Source organism: Dermacentor andersoni, chromosome 2 (genome assembly GCF_023375885.2).
Source record: "Dermacentor andersoni chromosome 2, qqDerAnde1_hic_scaffold, whole genome shotgun sequence".
In the NCBI taxonomy this organism is placed as follows: domain Eukaryota; kingdom Metazoa; phylum Arthropoda; class Arachnida; order Ixodida; family Ixodidae; genus Dermacentor; species Dermacentor andersoni.
In genome coordinates, this window is record NC_092815.1 from 213,622,915 (window position 1) to 213,646,356 (window position 23,442).

Here is a 23,442-nt window from a genome sequence, read left to right on the forward strand (position 1 = left end):
GAGGTGACTCTTAGCATGTGTATATAAGTGGGAGCGTTGTCTTGTATTGGTGAAGTTATTCTTGCGTGTTTAATTGCGTGTTTAATGCGTTTAATTGCATTCTGAAACGCAGCTGTAATCACAGTAGTATTCGTTGCCTTTCAATGGTTAGCCAGAGCCCCCCACGTCCATGAGGCGCAAATGTAGGTCATCCTGTCAATTGAAGTCGTATACCATATGCACCAACCGCCTTATTTCTACTGGTAGAGCGTCGCAAACGTCCTATGGAGGCCGTGGATCCGTCGCATAAAGGCTGGTGACAAGAGCGTTTCAGGCTCTCGTACAGCTAAGGGCGGCTGTGCTATTCTACAGGTTTCTAGAAAACCATACGGGAGCTGCAGAAAAGAAAATACCGAAAACAAGGGTTATTTGCACGTACTTTCATTGTTACTGCAGCGTCGTTAAAACGAGAACAAACAATATAGTTATAATTAAACTGTAACTAGAATTATATATGCAATTTGAAAGCGTTTTAACAGGCACCGCTGTTGAAAAACGCAAGTACTGCGTCCGTCCTAGCACTATCTCGGATAAATTGCAATCGCATTCGGGCTGTTTATATGGTTAGCCATCTTCATGAACATATTTAATGGAAGCACGCTTGAAGGCTCTAGCAAGTCCACAGCTAAGCACCCGGTCAAGTGTAATTTTGTTATGAGACTCAGAAGACTTCATTTCACCGTGGTATAAATGCCTGTACGCTTCTCATACAACTTAGAATATTAGCACAGAATGCATATTTCCGGCTAATTTGAAAAACGAGATCCTAGTCATACCTTGTTAATCAAGCGCTAAGCCTCATCTCAAAAACATAGCGATGTGCTCTGGGGGTCGGCGAGTAACAATGCTTTTAATCCATAAGCATATCATCCATATTCATTTTAAGGTGGTGCGCAAGATAGTGTCACGAGGTAGTGACGGTTGAGGACACACAACAAAACTGAATGGCAAAAGTACTGGGCGAACCTGTGCCCAGAAAAAACAGGCTACACTCAATGCTCAGCGAAAACAGCGAACACAGTCAGCGATTCTAGAAAATATGATCAGCGGCTCAAGCACGTCGGGTTTTATACATCAGTCGTCGAATGTACCAGAGTAATCGCTGGGACCCGCGTGCCTTCGACAAAGTTCTACATTATTCGCGTCGCGCACACATGCGTTCAGATTACACAAGGTTCGGTCACAGACAGCGGATGGAAGCATAGATAACATTCCAGAAACTTCCGATACGTGCAGGTGCGTCCTGCGCTGTGCGATAACATTCGTTAGCAGGCAAGAAGTTTGGGCGTGTTGGTGGGATGCGCACAAACTGGGATACATAGCGCAAGAAAGACACAGGGACAAGCAGGAACACGGGACGAGCGTGTTCCCGCCTAACATTTTCACCGCCTAAGATTTGTTAGGCGGTGAAACGCGTCGCCCGATAAAGACGGACAAGTACACGTGTCCATACCCCACTCTTAAAAAGCATCGACCCGATGCTGCAAACGAAAGTAATAAAAATAAACACCCGTAGCAAAGAGAACAACAAAATAAGGAAGTTCGTCAGCGTCCGTAAAATGGTTTAAGATGCACCACGTGGACCACTTCAGATCGTGCGCGGCACCGCTGTGAATGCGAAATGCCGTCTTGCACGAGCTCATAGTCCAGTGCGCCAATGCGTCGAATGACCTCGTAGGGTCCGAAATAGCGTCGCAATAGTTTCTCACTCAGTCCTCGTAGGCGTATCGGGGTCCAAACCCAAACACGGTCGCCGGGCTGTTACTCGACGAAGCGTCGTCGGAGGTTGTAGAGTCGGCTGTCGGTACGCTGCCGGTTCTTCATCCGTAGGCGGGCGAGCTGTCGGGCTTCTTCGGCGTGCTGCAGATAGGTAGCGACGTCAAGATTCTCTTCGTGAGTCACGTGCGGCAGCATGGCGTCGAGCGTCGTCGTCGGGTTGCTACCGTAAACCAGCTTGAACGGGGTGATCTGTGTTGTTTTTTGCACCGCCGTGTTGTAAGCGAATGTACGTACGGTGTCAGATTTGGCAGACGTAGCTGTAGAGATGAACTTGGGACGACAGGACTAGGCGAGCAGGCTTTAATTGCAGGATTTACATTTAAAACAGGACATACATTGGCTGCCTTGCGCGACTCCCATATGGAGCCCGCAAAACTAACATACAGCCAACAGTTTACGAGCACACAGCTCACTCCTACATTTCGAGTATGACAGAGCACTCAGCTCCCGACAACGAGCACGACACGAGCACACCCTAGCAGCCGGCAAACGCTGCTTATAAGCCCTTGCTCGACGTCATAGTTCGACGTCATTCAAGATGACCCGCCTTTTTGGAGGATGAGGTGGGTCGGAGCAGGAATGGTGGGGAAGGTTCGTCGAAGCATTGTAAACTCGCCGCCGCCCCGCACTATGGCTCACAAACACAAAGGCACACACGTTCGAGCCCATACACACAAAGCCTCCGGAGTCAACGACCGAGGACCTCGTAGAACTGTGCTCCGTCTGGTGTGGCGCGGCGGAGTACCACATTCCTGAACTGACCGCGCGCCACGTGGCTGCCGGCCGTCCGCAGTCCTCGGAAGGGCTCCCTGTCTGGTGGGCTTGGAACACGTGCAACGGGCTGAAAGCTGGCACGTTGCCACCCCGTACGGCCATTCTTAACAGCTCCTCCATGGCCCGGAAAATCTCGCCTGGCCAGTGCTGGCAACCGCTGGGCAGGAAGAGAATGGCTGGCGAGCAAGATGACGGCTTTGCTCTCTGCAACCCCTGCGTACTCGGAATGCCTTCAACCATCTTACAACAACTGGCACAGAAGAGTCGACCCGGCAACACAATACCGCTCAGCGTTCAAACGCCCGGAATTAGCTGCTAACCCACCAGGCCTCCTATCACAATTTCCATGCAAGTCACTCAACTGGGAATCCCAAATTTTGCCCCAAAATTTCGTGCCGCCAAAGCGAGCGTTCACGTTCCTCCTGAGTTCGACCAAACCCGACCGTCGCGCTGCACAAGAGTAAAGGTTTACGCAGAATTAAACCGAAGCCTTTCAAACACCAATACTCAATCATAACTTCAGCAGCATAACTTCGCGAACAGCCTGTTCCTACCCTATCACAGTGGCGTACTTATCTCATGTACTGCTGCCACTGAACCGTCTGGCCAACTCCACAGGTACGTCATCACAGACGCGCTAAGTTTGAGGTCCCTATTCCGAACACGTGCTTGCATCATACAAAGTTTTTATCACGCTGACTCACATTTGTTCCTTTAATCCACACAGGACACATTCCTTAAACCAACAACCACACTTGCGTAACTTACGCATCACAGAGGAACCTTCGAACAAATGTGTCTTTTACTAACTAGCTCTTCGCACGCGTACTAGAGAAGTCAGAATACGGCTGCCTTCGACACCCCCGAGCAACCCAGTCATAAACGTTCTGCTTCCTTCCGTCCACACAGGACACGCGCTAATGGACCTAAGAGCTCTTCTCAGTGCAAATCACGCCCTTACTGAAAATCTACGCGCTTAACCTTAGAAAATTCAAAAACACTTAAAAAGAAAGAAGGTTAAATAACACACACGCGCGTTACGATAGGCCTCTCAACGATAACCTTTACCTTCAGGTTACTCACGCATACACAAAAAGAAAGCCTATATGCTTATTAATGAACACCTCGCGAGGCTACAGGTTTACTTTAAACGCGTCTTTCAAATCTCGAGCTTCTCAAACAAAACATAAACAGAGCTCATACCTTGCTTATTGAAAGAAATCCTAGTCTCAAATCGCGAAAATCTGCAAATGTTCAAAAATAAAACAAAACAACACTACTACGGAAGCTCTTGGCCTCCCGTTCCCGATTGCTTACGACTGACTCATACTTTCAGCCGAACCCGAGGTGGTCGCGGTTTAAAAGCTACTCTGGCTACGGAGGAACAACAAAAGGGCTGACTCACTATCAGCTCCCCCAAGACGTTACGGTCTCCTGCCAATTTGCGTCCTCGCGCCCCGCTTTCAACATGACCTCGACTGACCGCGTCGCTACTCCCCACCTGGTCTCGCCTTGCCACCTTGCGCTTCTTTGTACTGCACGCTGAGCTTCGAAGAGAACGACGGAACGACGAGGAATTTGACTGCCCCGTGCCCTTTGTCCGCGTCCGTGCAGAACAAGCTTCTCGGTCCCCTTTTGACCGGTGGCTCGAACGTGTTTGATGCGTCAACATCGTCCCTGAAGACCGCACCTGTCTTTTCTCCGCGCCCTGCCCTTCTGGGTCTCTCGCCGTCTTTGGCTTCGCTACTTTAGCCACCGCATTCCGATCTTTTCGGCGCTTCTTTCTGCGGCGCTTTCTCCTCGAACTCTCTTTCATGCCGTCATCTCGCGCCTCGTGCTGGCCGGTACACATTTCGTCGGCCCGGATCGGTCTCTTACCCGCACAGTCTGAGTGATTTACATTTAAATCTACTCTCACTTTGCCTCGACTGGCGGACAGCTCAACCGACTCTGGCACAATGCAGCAGGCTTTACTCGAGTTCTGCAACTCGCACTCTTGCGAACTGCCCTCTACTGCATTGCCCAGCTCACGCTGTGCATCTGCACACAGCCTGTCGGTATCGATCGCTGTCTCACGCGCACAGTCCGAATGATTAACAACTGAATCATCCCTATCTAGGCTATCTAGACTGGCGGAGAGCCGCACCAATCCCTAAACAATGCAGTTGTTCTCTCGTGAGCTACGGAGCTCGCCACCCCGAGAACTATTCTCAACTGCATCGTCCAGCTCGCACTTCACTTCTGCACGCAGATCTGACTCGACATGGGTGCTCGCGTCTGTCAAGTCCGTAGTATTCTGTACCTCGCTAACGACCTCGCTACCATGAGATGCGACGCACACGCGCGGTAACTGTGCCAATTTGTTCGCAGCTGACCTAGCTGTCTCTACAGTCATCTGTTGGCACAGCACCTCGTCGCTCTCACTCTGGCCTTTAACGGCCTCTGTTGCCACTAAGGCTTCGTTAGCTGCTAGCACTTCGACTTCACTTGTGAACGTGCTGCTACTCTCACAGGTACTACTACTTTTGTCGGCTTTCGACTGAAATCTGCTGTCTACTTCCTCCCACTTTCGCTGCGTCCAGCCTACAGATTTCTCAAGCCGCTGTTGACTTCGCTCGATTGACTGCTCAAAACCTTGAATCTCATTGTTCAATGCATCAATGTACTGCCTCGTTACTTCTGTTAGGCCGTTTTCCTGCGAAGCCCTTTTTAGTTTCTGCCTAGCTATTTCCTGTTCTTGCCTAATTGCTTCCTGTTCCCGTTTCTTACTTAGAATTCGTTTGCCCATTTGCTCTATGAATTTCAAATTATTCTCACTTTCGAGAATTGTCTTACGAATTTCTGATTCCTTCAAGTTCTCATCTACGTTTACCCCGATCTCCTCACACAACCACAACAGGTCAGCTGTCGTCAAACACATTAGGACCATGGTCGCTACTTTAAGCTTTGGCTCTGCTGTCACACAATACTTGTTGCGATACCCACGCAAATCAAAATACAAGTAAAAGATCCCAGCGAATCAAATCCAAAAACACAGAGAAATTGAAGCCTGGTAAATCTTACAGCCAAAACCAAACGCTTACCCACTGAAGCAGCACCATATCACCAGTCCTTCCCCGCCGTATCCAGTCAGTTGCAAGAGGTGGTCAATCTCAAGTCGCCTCGAACTTGGTCAGGATGCCGGACGGTCACCATGTGCCAACGTCCGTCAGCTGCCGTTGCTGTCTCCGAGTCGTAGGCCGATCTAGGAGCCGTAGTCGGATCTCACCGCTGCCATTCAGTTGTCGGATTTGGCAGTCGTAGCTGTCGGGATGAACTTGGGCCGACAGGACTAGGCGATCAGGCTTTAATTGCAGGATTTACATTTATAACACGAGGTACATTGGCAGACTAGCGCGACTCCCATATGGAGCCCGCAAAACTAACATACAGCAAACATTTTACGAGCACACAGCTCACTCCTACATTTCTAGTATGACAGAGCACTCAGCTCCCGACAACGAGCACGACACGAGCACACCCTAGCAGCCGGCAAACGCTGCTTATAAGCCCTTGCTCGACGTCATAGTTCGACGTCATTCAAGATGACCCGCCTTTTTGGAGGATGAGGTGGGTCGGAGCAGGAATGGTCGGGAAGGTTCGTCCAAGCATTGTAAACTCGCCGCCGCACCGCACTATGGCTCACAAACACAAAGGCACACACGTTCGAGCCCATACACACAAAGGCTCCGGAGTCAACGACCGAGGACCTCGTAGAACTGTGCTCCGTCTGGTGTGGCGCGGCGGAGTACCACATTCCTGAACTGACCGCGCGCCACGTGGCTGCCGGCCGTCAGCAGTCCTCGGAAGGGCTCCCTGTCTGGTGGGCTTGCAACACGTGCAGCGGGCTGAAAGCTGGCACGTTGCCACCCCGTACGGCCATTCTTAACAACGGCAGGAGGGCATCCTAGGTCTTGTGTTCGACGTAGACCTACATTGCTAGCATATCGGCGAAGATCTTATTCAGGCGCTCCGTAAGACCATTCGTCTGTGGGTGCTAGGCATTTGTCCTCCTGTACCTTGGCTGACTGTACTGCAGAATGGTTTGGGTGAGCTCCGCTATAAAGGCCATTCCTCTGTCGGTGATGAGGGCTTCTGGGGCGCCATGTTGCAGCAGGATGTTTTCGACAAAGAATTTCGCCACTTCGGCTGCGCTACATTTCGGCAGTGTATTCGTTTCAGCGGAGCGGGCGCGGTAGTCCGTCGCCACGAAGCTCCACTTATTTCCGGTTGTTGACGTCGGAAAGGGTGCCAACAAGTCCATCCCGATATGCTGAAACGGTCAGCAAGGAGGCTCGATTGGCTGTAGTAATTCCGCTGGCCTTGTCGGTGGTGTCTTGCGTCGTTGTCAATCTCAGCATGTTCTTACATAACGGGCGACGTCGGTGGTCAGGCGCGGCCAATAATACCTTTCTTGTATCCTCCATAGTGTCCGGGAGAATCCGAGGTCTCGAGCGGTTGGATCGTCATGTAGGGCGTGCAATACTTCTGGGCGCAGCCTGAGGGAACAACAAGAAGGTAGTTGGCGCGGACTGGTGAGTTCTTTTCTAGTAGGTTGTTTTGAAGCGAGAACGAAGACAATCCTCGCCTAAATGATTTAGAGACAACGTCGGTGTGCCCTTCCAAATACTCGACAAGGTTTTGCAGCTCCGGGTCTGTTCGTTGCTGTTAAGCGAAGTCTTCCGCGATTAATATGCCAAAGAAGGCTTCGTCATCCTCGTCATCTTGCGGCGGCGAGTCGATGGGGGCGCGTGATAGGCAATCGGCATCAGAGTGTTTTCGTCCGGACTTGTAGATTACAGTGATATATTCTTGCAGTCTTAGGCTCCACCGCGCCAGCCGTCCTGAAGGGTCCTTTAAATTCGCTAGCCAACACAAGGCGTGATGGTCGCTGACGACTTTGAATGGCCTGCCATATAGGTAAGGGCAAAATTTCGCTGCAGCCCAAACGATGGCGAGGCATTCATTTTCGGTTGTAGAATAACTGCCTTCCGCTTTTGACAAAGACCGGCTAGCCTAAGCTATCACGCGTTCAAGTCCGTCTTTTCTCTGTACTAGGACGGCACCGAGGCCTAAGCTACTGGCGTCAGTGTGGATTTCGGTATGGGCGTCCTCGTCTAAGTGCGCAAGAACTGGGGGCGACTGCATGCGTCGTTTGAGTTCTTGAAATGCGTCGGCCTGCGGCAGTTTCCACTTGAACTCGACACCACATTTAGTTAGACGTGTCGGCGGCTCAGCAATGCGTGAAAAGTCCTTGAGAAACCGCCTGTAGTAGGCACACATGCCAACAAATCGACGCACTGCCTTCTTGTCGATGGGCTGTGCGAACTTTGCGATGGCAGCAGTCTTCTGCAGGTCGGGGCAGAATCCAGATTTGCTAATGACGTGGCCTAGGAACAGAATTTTGTCGTAAGCGAAGCGGCACTTCTACGGCGTCAGAGTGAGCCCTGATGACTTGATGGCCTCTAGTACCGTCGCAAGCCGGCTAAGGTGACCGTCGAAATTGCCGGCGAAGACGACGACGCCATCCAAGTAGACAAGACAGGTCTGCCACTTCAATCCTGCTAACACCGTGTCCATGACCCGCTGGAACGTTGCAGGCGCCGAGCACAGTCCGAATGGCATGACCTTGAACTGGTAGAGGCCGTGTGGAGTGATGAAGGTGGTCTTTTCCCGATCTCTCTCGTCGACTTCTATTTGCCAGTAGCCTGACTTGAGATCGACCGACGAGAAGTATTTTGCGTTCCAGAGCCGATCTAATGCGTCGTCTATCCGTGGAAGGGGGTATACGTCCTTCTTCGTGATCTTGTTAAGTCGACGATAATCGACGCAGAAACGTATGGTTCCGTCCTTTGTCTACACCAAGACTACAGGAGATGCCCACGTGCTTTTCGACGGCTAGATGATGTCGTCGCGCAGCATTTCGTCGACTTGTTCTCTTATAGCTTCACGTTCTAGCGTCGAAACTCGGTAAGGGCTCTGGCGGAGTGGTCGAGCGCACTCTTCAGTGATTATGCGATGCTTTGCGACTGGTGTTTGTTGAATCCTCGATGAGGTCGAAAAGCAGCGTTTTTATCGTCGGAACAGACTTCTGAGCTGTTGCTGCTTAATCATGGGGAGACTTGGATTGATGTCGAAGTCTAGTTCGGGAACTATGGTCGTCAGGGTAGAGGCGGTAGAATCCGAGAGGACAAACGCATTACTGGTTTCCAGAATTTGCTCGATGTACGCGATCGTGGTGCCCTTGTTGATGTGCTTGAACTTCCGGCTGAAGTTTGTCAGCAACACTTTAGTTTTTCCTCCATGCAGTCGAGCGATCCCTCTTGCGACGCAAATTTCACGCGCTAGCAATAAACCTTGGTTACCCTCGATGACGCCTTCTACGTGGGCCGGTGTTTCGGTGCCGACGGAAATGACAATGCTGGAGCGGGGCGGGTTGCTGACTTGACTTTCAAGCACGCTTAAGGCGTGGTGACTACGAGAGCTCTCCGGCGGTATCGCACGATCTTCCGACAGCATTATCGACTTCGACTTCAGGTCGATGATTGCGCCGTGTTGGTTCTGGAAGTCCATGCCGAGAAAGACGTCTCGTGAACACTGTTCGATGATAACGAAGGTGGCAGGGTAAGTCCGGTCATGAACGGTAATTCTTTCCGTGCAGATTCCAGTCGGCGTGATGAGGTGACCCCCAGCGGTTCGAATTGGAGGGCCTTTCCATGCAGTCTTAACTTTCTTCAACTAGGCGGCGATAGGTCCACTCATGACGGAATAATCGGCTCCTGTGTCTACTGAGGCGGTGACTGCGTGGCCGTCGAGAAGCAAGTCGAGGTTGGTGGCTCTTTGTTATGCGTTAGAGTTAGGTCTTGGCGTCGGATCACGACTGCTACTCGTTCGCCTGTGGCTGGTACGTGGCATTGTCAGGTCGCCTTTCGTCGGCGTATTCTTTGCTTCCAGACTTCGTCGCGCCGGCGGCGTGTCGTTATGTTGTCGAGGTAGTTTCTTCGGCGTCTTCGTGAGCGGCGGGGGATCATCGTCAGTTCGACGAATAGCAACAGCACCTCCATCGGTTGCTGCTTTAGTTTTCTGGATATGGGCTTGCAGACCGGCCCCGGGCTGGGCCAGTGTATGGTCGGCGCTGCGGCGACAAGTAGCGGCCGGGCGACGGCGAACGGGACGGTCCTCGAGGGCTCCACTGAGTCATGGCGAGGTAGTAGGCGATATCGCGAGGTCGTTCGCCAATCTGCGCTCGCGGCGCGTTAACGGCGAAACATCGCCGTCCCCTTTCCCGGTATGGGCATCAGCGGTACACATGACCGGCTTCTCCGCAGTGATAGTAGAGCGGGCGGTGGTTGGGGGCTCGCTAAATGTCCGTCTTCCAAGCGTACGTGCGCTGGGCGACGGGTCGGCATGGTGGCGGCGGCGGCGGACGGCTGAATTGTGGCGTTGCAGGGCCCTGGCGCGAACGCGGCGGGGGACCTTGACGGCATGCGACGGCGGCGTATGTCATCGCTTCTGGCTGGGGCTGCGGTAACTGTGGTTGCACCTCAGGAAATTCCAGCGATCGCTGCACCTCTTCCTTCACGATGTTGGTGATAGAGGCCACTTGAGGCTGCGACGAAGGCAGGACCTTGCGCAGATCGTCCGCGGCCAGCGATTGAATTCCTGCGTAGGTGGTAGAGTTCGTACGGCGGTTGAACTGCCGGTTCAGCACTTCGAGTGTCTTCTCAATGCTGGTGGCCTCGCGAAGGAACTCTTCTACGGTCTTCAGTGGGCTTCGTATCATTGAGCCAAAAAGTTCTTCCTTCACACCACGCATCAGTAGGCGGACTTTCTTCTCCTCGGGCATATCCGGGTCGGCGTGGCGGAATAGACGGCTCGTTTCTTCCGTAAATATGGCAACGTTCTAGTTAGGTAGCTGCACTCAGGCGTCCAGCATACCTTCGGCCCTCTCCTTGCGCACGACGCTCGTAAAGGTGCGCAGGAAGCCGCTACGGAACAGGTACCATGCTGTCATGGTCGACTCCCGGTTCTCAAACCACGTTCTGGCGGCGTCTTCTAAGGCGAAGTATACATGCCGCAGCTTGTCGTCGGAGTCCCAGTTGTTGAAAGTCGCAATTTGTTCGTAGGTCTCCAGCCAGGATTCCGGGTCTTGAGTAGCTGCTCTATGGAAGGCCGGTGGGTCCCGAGGTTGTTGCAGGATAACGGGGGATGCTGGGGCAGCCATTGGGGTTGTCTTGGTCCCGATCTTCTTTGTCGTCTCAGGTAGAAGTCCGTGCTCTGGGGGCAGTCCTTGTAGTCTGCGGCTAGCATGCTGGTCTTGGGCAATGTTGGTTTTGTCCTCGGGCTTCGGGCTTGGATCGCGGCTTTGCGGGGACGTTCGGTACATGAATGCAGAAGCACCTCCAGCAGATGTCACGCGTTAGTAACGGTTGAGGACACAGCAACAAAACCGAATGGCGAAAGTATAGGGTGAACCTGTGCCCAGAAAAAACAGACTACACTCAATGCTAAGCGAAAACAGCGAACAGAGTCGGCGATCGTCGAAAATCTGATCAACGGGTGAAGCGCGTCAGCTTTTATACATCAGTCGTCGAATGTTCCAGAGTAATCACTGGGACCCGCTTGCCTTCCACAAAGTTCTACATTATTCGCGTCGAGCACACATGAGATCAGATTACACAAGGTTCGGTCACAGACAGCGAATGGAAGCGTCGATCACATTCCAGAAACTTCGGATACATGCACGCGCGTCCTGCGCTGTGCGATAACATTTGTTAGGCGGTGAAACGTGTCGCCCGATAAAGACAAACAAGTACACGTGTCAATATGTAAAAACGTTACTTCCTGCCATGTGCAGCATAAGGAATCCTTTTTTAGATGAACTCAAGTATACGTAATGTAAGACAGCACCACCGTTCTGTCGTTACATTACTGTTGGAATAAATGATGTATTATTTTATATATATATATATATATATATATATATATATATATATAGTTAGTTTTAGAAACGAAGGCGCGCACTTACGAAAATTGCATCTTTAATGTTTTTAACGGTTCGGCCGTCGCGCGGCCTTCGTCAGTACATTCTGACGAAGGCGGTGCCACGGCCGAAACGTTAAAAATATTAAAGATGGAATTTTCGTAAGTGTGCACCTTCGTTTCTAAAACTGCCTACGCACCGGACCTACAGAACTTCTCATTGAATTATATATATATACATATATATATATATATATATATATATATATATATATATATATATATATATATATATATATATATATAATTACACAACAACAATATAAATGACGGTGATCAGGGCTAGCTTAGCTTATACTGCTGTAAATATGATAAAGCTACGCATCATAGCAAGCCATGCGTGCCTGAGTTGGAAAAAAGCTTATCGTTTCTAGACACGAGCATCAGTGCGTCAGAGAGATTAACGAGGCGGTCTTACAATGATTAGGAGCTGGGTGAGATCGCCTTGTGCAACTCACGCTCGTTGGTGTTCTTTTGCACTCTCCCCTTTCTTTTCCTCTCCTGCTGGTGCGTCATATGTATAAATATGCATAGCATTGACAGTAGAATAAACAGTTCGAAGTCAGCGCTCCTTTCACTCGATCTCTATCGTCGCCCTTCCTCATATTTCTCGCTGTTACATAAGTTGCTACCACCGTTTCTCGCAGCCGGATCTCCTGTTAACCACTGCGAAATTATCAGTGCCTTGTCAATAACACTTAATGTTCTTTGTATATTGTAGTGGTGTTGAGGAACACAGGTTAGTAAAACAAGGATATTTAGTAAGGGCGAATCTGTGCCCACCATTCAAAGTTATTACTGTCTTGAAAACGCCCGTCAGTAGAGTTCCCAATTAGCCTTGAACTGTCTTATACTTTATCCTTGCGTGTTCCCTAGTGCGCATGCGAGCCGGGTCCAACCGGCTTCTCGTGCCACGATAATCGCTGCCTGTTTTCACTGAACTACACCATGGTACGGCGCGCACAGTGTGCAGTACGATGGGCGATGCGCACGGTACTTGAGTGTGGTCAAGTTCTCGCGGCAATATACATTTAAAGGCAATTTTGATTTGACATAAGCACATCTTAAACGCACGGGTTTCTACGAGAAAGTCAACAGAAATTACGATTACTTCGTTATATTAGTTTGTAATAATATGTTTTAGTACAATGATGTTTCACTGTGCATGCAAAAGCTGTTTTGCACTTAGAACAGCCGTGATTAGGATAAGGAAATAACACGGCAATCATATTAGAACATTCTTCGGCACAATCAGCTGGAAAGAAATCGTCACCTTTCTTGATATGTGTTCTTTTACCCAGTTTGTATTAAATATTTAAATGCTGCCACTGCAGAGGAAATGAAGATTTTGTCTGGCGCGCAAGAGCGCTTTTGCAGAATCCTCGTCATCAAATTGCAGCAGGGATGCTGTAGGGCTCCCATAGCACAGGCTTACTTCAGTGGCACTACGATTCAATGTTCTACAGCGCTGAAAATTTCGGGTGCCAAGATTGAATACACAAAACTAAACGCAGATGGCGGTTTCTAAAGATGACGCTTTGTGGACGCACCGTTATATGCGTTCACAGCGTAATGAAATAATCCTTGCCTATTAGGAGTGGCCTTGGAAGTGCGGACAGACCGTTGACCAGACAGTGTATACCGATGGCCATGGGGAGCTTCTTCAGGCCGAAATACTCGACCATGAGAACGGAGAAAAGGATCATGATGCAGCCGCCAGTAAGACCAAACAACACACTGGCTGCCCCCAGCAGGACAAGGGAGTCCCCGTGGATGAGCGCCAGCAGGGAGAATGATGCCAGCAAGAATCCCACGGCCATGATGTCCCTCCTGCGAATTTCATTGTTTTAGGCAATGTTCGAATTTGAGTTAAGCTTGCGAAATCAGCAAGTGCTATTACAAAGAAAAAAATGAAACGAAAGAAGTAACATAGAATTGCGCAGATGAAACGGACATCTTTATATCCTTTCAATAGAAGGTTTTGTGAAGCCATCAACTAAAAGCTATGTAAAACCGATCATCTTCTGCAGCGCGTTTTGCAGCATAGGGATTAGTTGTTTTCTCGCCTAGTCCGTAAGACATGAAATCCTCTAACATGTGACCCACGCGATCTACGCGACCGCAGATTACCGACCTTCGATGCTGCTGCTGTCTTCCAGAATGGTTCACAGACAGGACAGCGCTTCCATTAACACAGCCCCATCCGCACAATACCTGCATATGCACAGGCTGCTGGCTCCGGTCCTTACTGATTTACGCAGAGAAACAATAACCGGCACCTAATATCCTCACTGCAACAAACGCACGCATTCACGCGCATAACGTATTTATTAGAGCGAACCTTTTCATCTCCTTGCACCCAGGGATTGACTACATATGTGCGGAGGGCCTCGTAAATACGTCCCCAATAGAGACAGAATTTTAGTGATTCAATGCTGTTCCGTATATCCCGCACCAGTATAACATGAAGCGCTCAATTATTTCAGTATTCTGAATGAATGAATGAATGAATGTTTGATGTTTAGTGGCGCAAGGGCCAGGTATGACCAAAGAGCGCCATGCTAGTGTTAATGAGTTCGAAGTGGACTGATGGGTTCTGTGAAGTTAATGTGACGTGGCTGTAAAGGGGCCTAAATGGGTTCACGTAAATTGCATGAAATCTACGTGTAATAAAATTATGCGAATGACTATTGACGTCTACTATGAACATTGAAATGCATTGAGAAGAACGATACAAGATATAAAATATGTTATTGTCTAGAGATATAAAATTGTCTAGAGCACTACTGCCTCACCGGGGCCCTTGAAACCCAAGGGCCCAGAGGCATGTGCTATATAAGAAAACTAGCATTGCGGCATCCTCTGGAAAGAGGACGCGCTACGAAACGAATGGGCTTGTAACATTTAGCACAACTTCTTTGAAGAAAGCGAGGACTGCTTTGGTCTTAAAATGCGGTTCTTCACCAAGAAACATATGCGGGTGCAGAGGGACGCAATGGCGGTATGCAAAAGGAAAATGTTCCCTCCTGTCTCTTTCGGCTTCCCGGCACTCCAGGAATATGTGAAGGACGGTCAGCCGGTCCCCACATCTACCACAGGTTGGAGGCTCGTTATCGGTCAAGAGAAAGTTATGAGTGCCAAATGTGTTGTAGCGGCGCGGCGATGGAGCTGCGCACCACCCCCGCAGCCATACACAACTCCGCGGGGCGTCCCGCGGGCCTCCCTTAAGCGGACCTTCGCGAGTGTTGGACACCAGGCACACGGACACATGATCCGACTCACTGTGCCGAACGTCGTGCGCGAGCGACCTTTTCTTATTACTTTGTTTACTGCTTTCCTTTCGCAGTAGGTCCGCGCACCGCACTTCTCTATGCTCCACTTCCTTCTTTTCTCCTCTCTCTCTCTAAAGCCCTCGCCACTAACGGCGCGCTGCGCGCGCCCGCTCAATTCTCTCTTTAGACAGAATAAACTAGACCTTGTTACCGAAAAGACGTGTGTCCGTCTCGTTTACCACGGCTCTACAAAGTGGTGACCCGTAGTTTTCTTCGCGGCACTGCCGAAGTTATTGTGGAGCCATGCACAGCAACGAGATGCAACCAGACACTGAACTTACGGGCACGACCGAGCAACAAGACGTCTCTGCGGTTTCCATCCGACTCCCACCATACTGGGACCGCAACCCTGCAGTTTGGTTTCTTCAAGCGGAATCGCAATTTATTCTCTCTGGCGTTCGCACGGAACAACGCAAGTACCACCTAGTTGTTTCGGCACCTACTGCTGCAGAAGAAGTTGCCGACCTGCTTTCTGGACCGGCTTCCGCCACTCCATACAGCGATCTTAAGGCTGCACTTCTCGAGCGCACAACAACATCGCAGCGAGCCCGCATGCAGCAGTTGCTCTCCGCAGAGGACTTGGGAGACCGTCGGCCAAGCCAGCTCCTTCGCCGTATGCGGCAGCTCATGAGCGGCAACACAACAGTAAACGACGACCGCCTCCTTCGGGAATTGTTCATGCAGCGCCTTCCAGTAAACGTTCAGATGATACTCGCTACAGCCACGGTAATGGACCTCAACAGCCTGGCCAGCCTGGCGGACAAAGTCATGTAGGTGGTGACGCCAGCGGTGTGCAACGTAAGACCATCAAGCACCACTGCGAGTTCAGTGCCTCAAACATCATCCTCCGCCGCTTCTCCCATCGACGTGCTCTGCAATCGCCTTGAACAATTAGTTTGTGCTGCGGAGCGTCATCGCACTTCACCCCGTCACGGAAGGTATTGCAGCTCGAGTAGATCACGGCGTCCAAGAGAAGAACGCTCCCGGTCTCAAACGCCACCACGGGTACGCTTTTATCACCGCCGCTTCGGCCAGGAGGCGCGCCACCGCCTCCGTCCTTGTGCATGGCAGGGAAACCAGCCGGCCGACCTTAAATGGCGAAAGCCGGTCAGGGCCAAAGCAAAAGTCGTCTATTTCATGTCATGGACAGAACCACAGGTCAGCCATACCTGGTGGACACCGGGGCGGAGGTCAGCATTATTCCCGCGCAACGTTCCGACCGAACTACACCGCCGACCTCCTATCTTCAAGCTGTCAACGGTAGCCGAATACCTGTTTACAAGTCGCGGTCCCTCACCCTGAACCTTGGCCTGCGCCGCGTGTTCCGTTGGGTTTTCCTCGTCGCTGACGTTCGCCGTGCTCTTATTGGCGCTGATTTCCTGGACCACCATGGACTGCTGGTCGATGTGAAACGCCAACGCCTGCTGGACACTGCTACGTTGCTCGATGTTCATGGCGTCGTTTCCTGTGACTCGCCTATAGTCGCCCCAACCACAACAATTGCTGGTGATCCTTTTGCTTGCCTCCTTCAAAAGTTCCCCAACCTGACGCGACCACCCGACTGGACAAAGCCCGTACAACATGATGTACGTCATCACATCCTAACAACTGGTCCACCTGTATTTGCTCGCCCACGACGGCTCGCCCCAGACAAACTCAAAATTGCCCGAGCAGAGTTCGAACACATGTTGGAACTTGGAATTATACGACCATCGTCCAGCAGCTGGGCGTCTCCGCTCTATCTGGTCCCCAAGAAATCAGGTGACTGGAGGCCATGTGGGGACTACCGATCCCTGAATGCAAAAACCATTCCGGACCGGTACCCACTGCCTAACATCCAAGATTTCACGTCGGCACTGGATGGCACTACAGTATCTTCAAAAATTGACCTGGTGCGAGCCTTTCACCAAATTCCTGTCGCACAAGAAGACATTCCAAAAACAGCAATTACCACTCCATTTGGCCTCTTTGAATTTTTGAGAATGCCATTCGGTCTCCGAAATGCTGCACAGACGTCACAGCGGTTCATCGACACAGTCACACGTGGTCTGCCGTTAGTTTTCGCCTACGTTGACGACTTGCTTGTGGCAAGCTCATCCCACGAAGAGCACCTCCAACATCTCCATCAGCTTTTTGAGCGCCTATCAGCAAATGGTATCGTCGTCAACACTGCCAAGAGCGAGATCGGAGTACCATCACTTGATTTTCTCGGCCATCGCTTGGATAACAACGGCATCCGCCCTCTTCCTCAGAAAGTGCAAGCCATGAAGGAGTTCCCCAAGCCTGCTTCAATCACTAAGCTGCGCCAGTTTCTAGGCCTGGTAAACTTTTACCGCCGATTCATTAGAAACTGTGCTATGCTGCTGGAACCCCTCGAGCGCTTGCTCTGCGGCAAACAATCGTCAACTGCACTGCCCTGGGACAGCACCACAGATGAAGCTTTCAATTCTATCAAGCACGCTTTGTCCGATGCCACACTGCTAGCTCATCCCAACCCCAGCTATCCGTTGTCGCTCATGACGGATGCCTCCAGCTCTGCGGTCGGAGCGGTACTGCAACAAAAAGTAAACGGTGGGTGGCAGCCCCTTGCCTTTTTCTCAAAACGCATGACCCCCGCACAAACACATTACAGTGTTTTCGGCCGTGAGTTGCTCGCCATATTTCTCGCCGTGAAACATTTCCGGCACCTACTTGAAGGCCGCTCGTTCACAATCTTCACTGACCACAAGCCTCTCACCTACTCAATCGGCCGCTCTGAATCATTATACACTCCACGTGAGGTGCGCCAGCTCGCCTTCATCTCAGAGTTTTCAACTGACATACGCCACGTCAGCGGCGTTGACAACTCACCAGCTGACGCTCTAAGTCGCGTGGATGCTATCACACGCAGTCGCTCCAAGAGCTCTATCTCAACATCATTTCCTTTCAACCTCCAAAAATTGGCTACAGAACAAGCTAGTGATTCTGAGCTCCGTCACCTACGTGACGCGTCAACATCTCTTCAGCTTGAATCAGTTACCTTTGAAGATGTGCCAATTGTTTGCGACACCTCCACGGGCACACCTCGGCCTTACCTAACCAACTCTTTCCGCAAGCAAATATTTGACTCATATCACACTCTTGCACACCCAGGCATTCGCGCATCTCAAAAGCTTGTCTCATCACGCTTCGTCTGGCCGGGCATGAACGCAAATATCAGGGACTGGGTCCGCTCGTGCGCACCTTGTCAGCGCGCGAAAGTTCAGCGGTACCCTGTCCCCCCTACAAAGCCTTTCTTACAACCCGACGAACGTTTCTCCGTTGTGCACGTCGACATTGTCGGCCCGCTACCTCCATGCCAAGGCTATCGCTATCTTCTGACATGTGTCGACCGCTTTACCCGCTGGCCCGAAGCGACACCTATCCCCGACATGTCTGCAGCTACTGTCGCCGCAGCTTTCGTGTCCATTTGGGTATCCCGATTTGGCTGTCCAACGAAAGTTGTCACTGATCGAGGCCGGCAATTCGAGTCGTCCCTTTTCACGGAGCTGCTTCAACTTCTCGGAACAGCACGCTTGCGAACTGCCTCCTACCACCCTCAAACAAATGGCCTCGTCGAGAGATTTCATCGCCATCTCAAGGCAGCACTCACAGCGCACGGCTGCCCAAACAAGTGGGTTGACAGACTTCCGCTCACGCTTCTCGGAATTCGATCTGCCTTCAAAGAGGACCTCTCCTGCGCTACTGCGGAGCTTGTTTACGGCACCTCGCTTCGCCTGCCAGCCGACTTCTTCGAAGAAAAGACCCTCACCTCCTCTGTAACAGCCAGCGAGTACGTCGACCAGCTTCGCGATGTGTTCCGAAACCTCCGTCCGCAGCCTACACGTTTTAACAAACCCCGTGCAGTGTACATCACTTCAGACTTGCAGACAGCCACACATGTTTTTGTGCGTTACGGCCCCGTGCGGGGCTCGCTTCAGCCCCACTACCTCGGGCCATTCCCCGTTTTAGAACGTTTTCTTTCTAACTTCATCGTCGACGTAAATGGGAAACGGGATACGATCGCGCTTGAGCGACTCAAGCCAGCATTCAGCGAGGCACCCGCGCTTAATTATCTCGCCTTCCCGGGACATGCGGACTCCGCCTTGCAAGTGCGCGGTTCGTCACCTCTTCGTCGCGTGCACTGGGCTGCCACTTGTGCATTGTGAGCATCGTTCGTCGCTTCCGCTTCCTCTCTAAGGGGGGAGCAATCTAGCGGCGCGGCGATGGAGCTGCGCACCACCCCCGCAGCCATAAACAACTCCGCGGGGCGTCCCGCGGGCCTCCCGTAAGCGGACCTTCGCGAGTGTTGGACACCAGGCACACGGACACATGATCCGACTCACTGTGCCGAAGGTCGTGCGCGAGCTCCCTTTTCTTATTACTTTGTTTACTGCTTTCCTTTCGCAGTAGGTCCGCGCACCGCACTTCTCTATGCTCCATTTCCTTCTTTTCTCCTCTCTCTCTCTAAAGCCCTCGCCACTTCCGGCGCGCTGCGCGCGCCCGCTCAATTCTCTCTTTAGACAGAATAAACTAGACCTTGTTACCGAAAAGACGTGTGTCCGTCTCGTTTACCACGGCTCTACAGTGTGTCCTATTCTTAGCCTAGTGAATAGGACATGTGTTCTTCGTGTTTACGTAGTTGGGTGCCAGAAACCTAACTTCGGCTTAATTAAGTGGAGCTTATTATTCGTTTCAGTGTCCCACAATCGTTGCCAGTGGCTTCGCAGTTTGCTTCTTTGGAAAGGCTTCATGTCTGTGGGAGGGACAGCAGAAGAACGAATACCCGCGATGCCATTGATTTCGCGATCTCGTCGGCAAGCACACTACCCTCGATTCTTCTATGGCCAAGAACCCAGCATATTACTACATGTCTATGAGATAAATAGATGTTGCATAAGAGTGAGTAAACTTCATTCGAGACATGGTTTGTGTACTTTTGTAGAGAAATGAGTGCTTTTACAAGACTTAACGAGTCTGTGAATATGACTGCTCTATCAAGTTTTAGTTTCTTTATATGCTTTACTGCAGACAATGCTGCATAGGCTTCTGCAGTGAAGATACTTGTCAGTGGGTTTAACACGTCAGATTCAGAAAAAGAGGGACCAAGAGCTGCGTAAGATACTCCCACATGTGCTTTTGACGCGTCTGTGTAAAATTCGCTGCAGGAGTACTTCGATTGAAGTTCACGAAAGTGCATAGCGATTTCGAGGTCAGAAGCGTGCTTTGTGACCTCTAGAAAAGATATGTCATAGTCCATCACCTGCCACTTCCAGGGCGGTAATAGATTAGCTGGAGCCATTAGGCGATGTTCGAGTAATGGGACATCCATTTCTTTGCTAAGTTCTCTTACACTCAGTGAGAAAGGCAATCTCATAGAGGCTCTATTACGAAAAAGTGTTTCACACGTCAAGTCGTTAACGGTTGTGAAACACGGATGTTCCCTATTAGAGCTCACTTTCAGAAAATAGGTAAAGCTGATGTATGTTCTTTGAAAATGGAGTGACCACCCATCTGACTCTACGTGTAGACTTTAGACTGGACTTGTTCTAAATGCGCCAGTGGCCAGGCGGATACCAAGATGGGGGACGGGGTCTAACATCTTTAGCGCATTCGGGGCGGCAGAGTGATAAACCACTGCACCATAGTCCAGTCGTGATCGAACTAGGCTCCTGTAAAGATTCAGTAAACACTTCCTGTCGCTACCCCATGTTGTGTGGGATAGTATTTTAAGTAAGTTCATTGTTTTTAGACATTTTGCTTTAAGACATTTTATGTGTGAAATGAATGTTAGCCTGGAGTCAAGGATGACACCTAGAAATTTGTGCTCTTTGTTAACACGAATTTGTTGTCCTCCCAGTTCAACACAAGGATCTGGGACCAGGCCTCTCTTTCTTGTGAATAGAACACAAGAACGTTTGTGGGGGTTGATTTTAAACCCATTTTGGTCTGCCCACTTGGACACCTTGTTTAGGCCCTGCTGTACCTGCCTTTCGGACACTGTGGGGTTGCAGGATTTGGAGCCTATTTGTATATCATCTACGTAGATGAAATAAAGAAATGGCTGGTGGCAGTGAAGCACGAAATGTGTTCATCTTACCGATAAAGAGAGTGCAGCTGAATACGCCTCCCTGGGGTACACCAGTTTCCTCTGTGAATGTACGCGACAGTGCATTACCTATTTTAACCCGAAATGTACGGTTTTGTAGGTAGGTTTCGATAATGTTTAACATATTGCCGTGGATGCCCAGCGCCGACAGCTCGCGCAATATTCTGTACCGCCAATTTGCATCGTACACCTTTTCCATGTCAAGAAATAGGGATAGGAAGAATAATTTATGTACGAAAGCAACGCGAATGTGATTCGATGCGCACGAGATGGTCGGCTGTAGATCGCCCTTCCCTGAAGCCACACTGAAGTGGGTCAAGCATTTTGCTGGACTCTAGGAAATGTACGAGTCGGCGATTGATCATTTTTTCAAAAAGCTTACAAAGGCAGCTCGTAAGCGCTATAGGACGGTAGCTGGTCAGCAGTGATGTATATTTACCGTGCTTCAAAACAGGGATCACAATAGCTTCTTTCCATTTAGATGGGAGGTACCCGGCAGCCCATATAGCATTGAAAAGTGCGAGTTGCGTTATTTGAGTATCGTTGTGGAGATGTTTAAGCATGTCGTACATGATCCTGTCAGGTCCAGGTGCAGAGCTCTGACATGCAGACAAAGCAGCTGTCAACTTGGCAATGTTAAAAGGCAGGTTATATAGTTCGTTCTGTCTGCATTTGCGGTTGATGGCCTCGCGTTCTGCTATCTGTTTGTGCTTTAGGAATGCCTTGGAATAATGATTTGCGCTGGAAATCCGCTCAAAATGTTCCCCGAGTGCGTCAGCTTGATCTTCTAAGCTATTGCCTTCATCGTTTACTAGGGGATCGGATGAAGTTCTTGTCCCTTTAGCCTTCCAAGCCCGTCCCACGCTTTAGCCTCTTGAGTATATGAATTTATAGCTGAAAGGAACACCTTCCAGCTTGCCCTCTTTGCCTGTCGTCGCGTTCTTCTTCCCTGAGATTTAACCTGTTTAAATTCTACTAAATTTTCGGCCGTAGGGCATTTACGTAGTTTGCCCCAAGCTTTATTTTGCCTCCTTCGTGCCTCTCTACAATCGTCATTCCACCAGGGGACCCGTATTTTCAATGAAGTGCCGCTTGTTTGAGGGATGGCTTTTTCTACTGCATCAATGATAAGAGCGGTGAAATATGATACGGCATGATCTATGCTAAAATCACTTATAAAACCGGGCAATATGTAGGTGGATTCTTTAAAGCACTCCCAATTGGTTTCGGCTCGTTACCAATGAGGAACAGGCGGAGGGCAGTCATGTTGCGTAACTAGGTTTAGAGTTAATGCGAAGTAATCACTTTCAAATGGATTTTTAATTACAGACGACTCTAAATCAGGGAAGATAGAACCGGAACCGATAGACAGGTCTATTGACGAGTATGAATTATGCTGTGAATTATAGTAGGTCGGTTCCTTCTTATTAAAGAGGCAAGCACTGGATTTTACAAGGAAATTTTCAATGAGTCGACCTCTCGCGCCACATCGGGTCATGAGCGTTAAAATCTCCCACGAGTATGTAAGGCTCAGGAAGATGATCAATGAGGTTATAAAAGTGTGATTTTTCGAGACGCTGGTTTGGCGGTATATAAATGGAACACACAGTTACTAATTTATGAAAAAGAATGGCCCTAACTGACACTGCCTCAAGGGGCGTGTTAAGGGCGACGGGTCGGCAACGAGAGATTTGAGGGGTACTATTGCTACACCGCCAGAGGCGGTAGCCTCGTCGCGGTCATTCCGAAAGATAGAGTAATTACGAAGGAAATCAGTGTTTGTAGGTTTCAGATGTGTCTCTTCAACACACAGCAACCTTGGATTATGTTTGTGTAACAGTTCTTTAATGTCGTCTTTGTTACGTAAAAGTCCTCGTACATTCCACTGTAGTATTTGTGTTTCCATTATGACAAATGTGTTGGGTGCTGTGTGTTTAAGAGATAAGGATTAGCTCACGGGCCCTTTCGAGGCCCCGTGACGGGAATTTTGTCTTTTTTGGAGCGGTCGAACGATGCGCGCCGCTCCTTAGGCGCTGGTAGTGCCGTCTGGGTCGTCGTTGTGTCCATCGCCTCTTGCGAGGCGCTGGACACGCGCTCTTCCGAGCGCTTTGGTTGGCGTGAAGGCCTCGGCACGTTGGACGAGGCCTTTGAGGCCACCTGCCCGGAGGTAGATGGCCCCGTCTGCTGGATTGGCGTAGCAGCGCTAGCTGCAGCCGCCGCGGGGGGGGGGGGGGGAGATGGCGTCACTGCTGCCTCACTGGGTGTGGGTCGGACAGCCGCCGGAGACCGTTGTGGCGCTGCCCCCTTACC

The 23,442-nt window shown here is 50.4% G+C and overlaps 1 protein-coding gene across 1 annotated transcript in view; it reads right to left on the reverse strand.

Moving 5' to 3' along the window:
• The window catches only part of LOC126540154 (monocarboxylate transporter 12-like), a 117,618-nt gene that overhangs the window by 12,302 nt on the left and 81,874 nt on the right, over positions 1-23,442 (reverse strand). Inside the window, exon 7 of the mRNA XM_050186941.3 lies at positions 13,262-13,503. Within this exon, the coding sequence (XP_050042898.1) occupies positions 13,262-13,503 (242 nt within the window). The remainder of the gene's footprint in view (positions 1-13,261; positions 13,504-23,442) is intronic.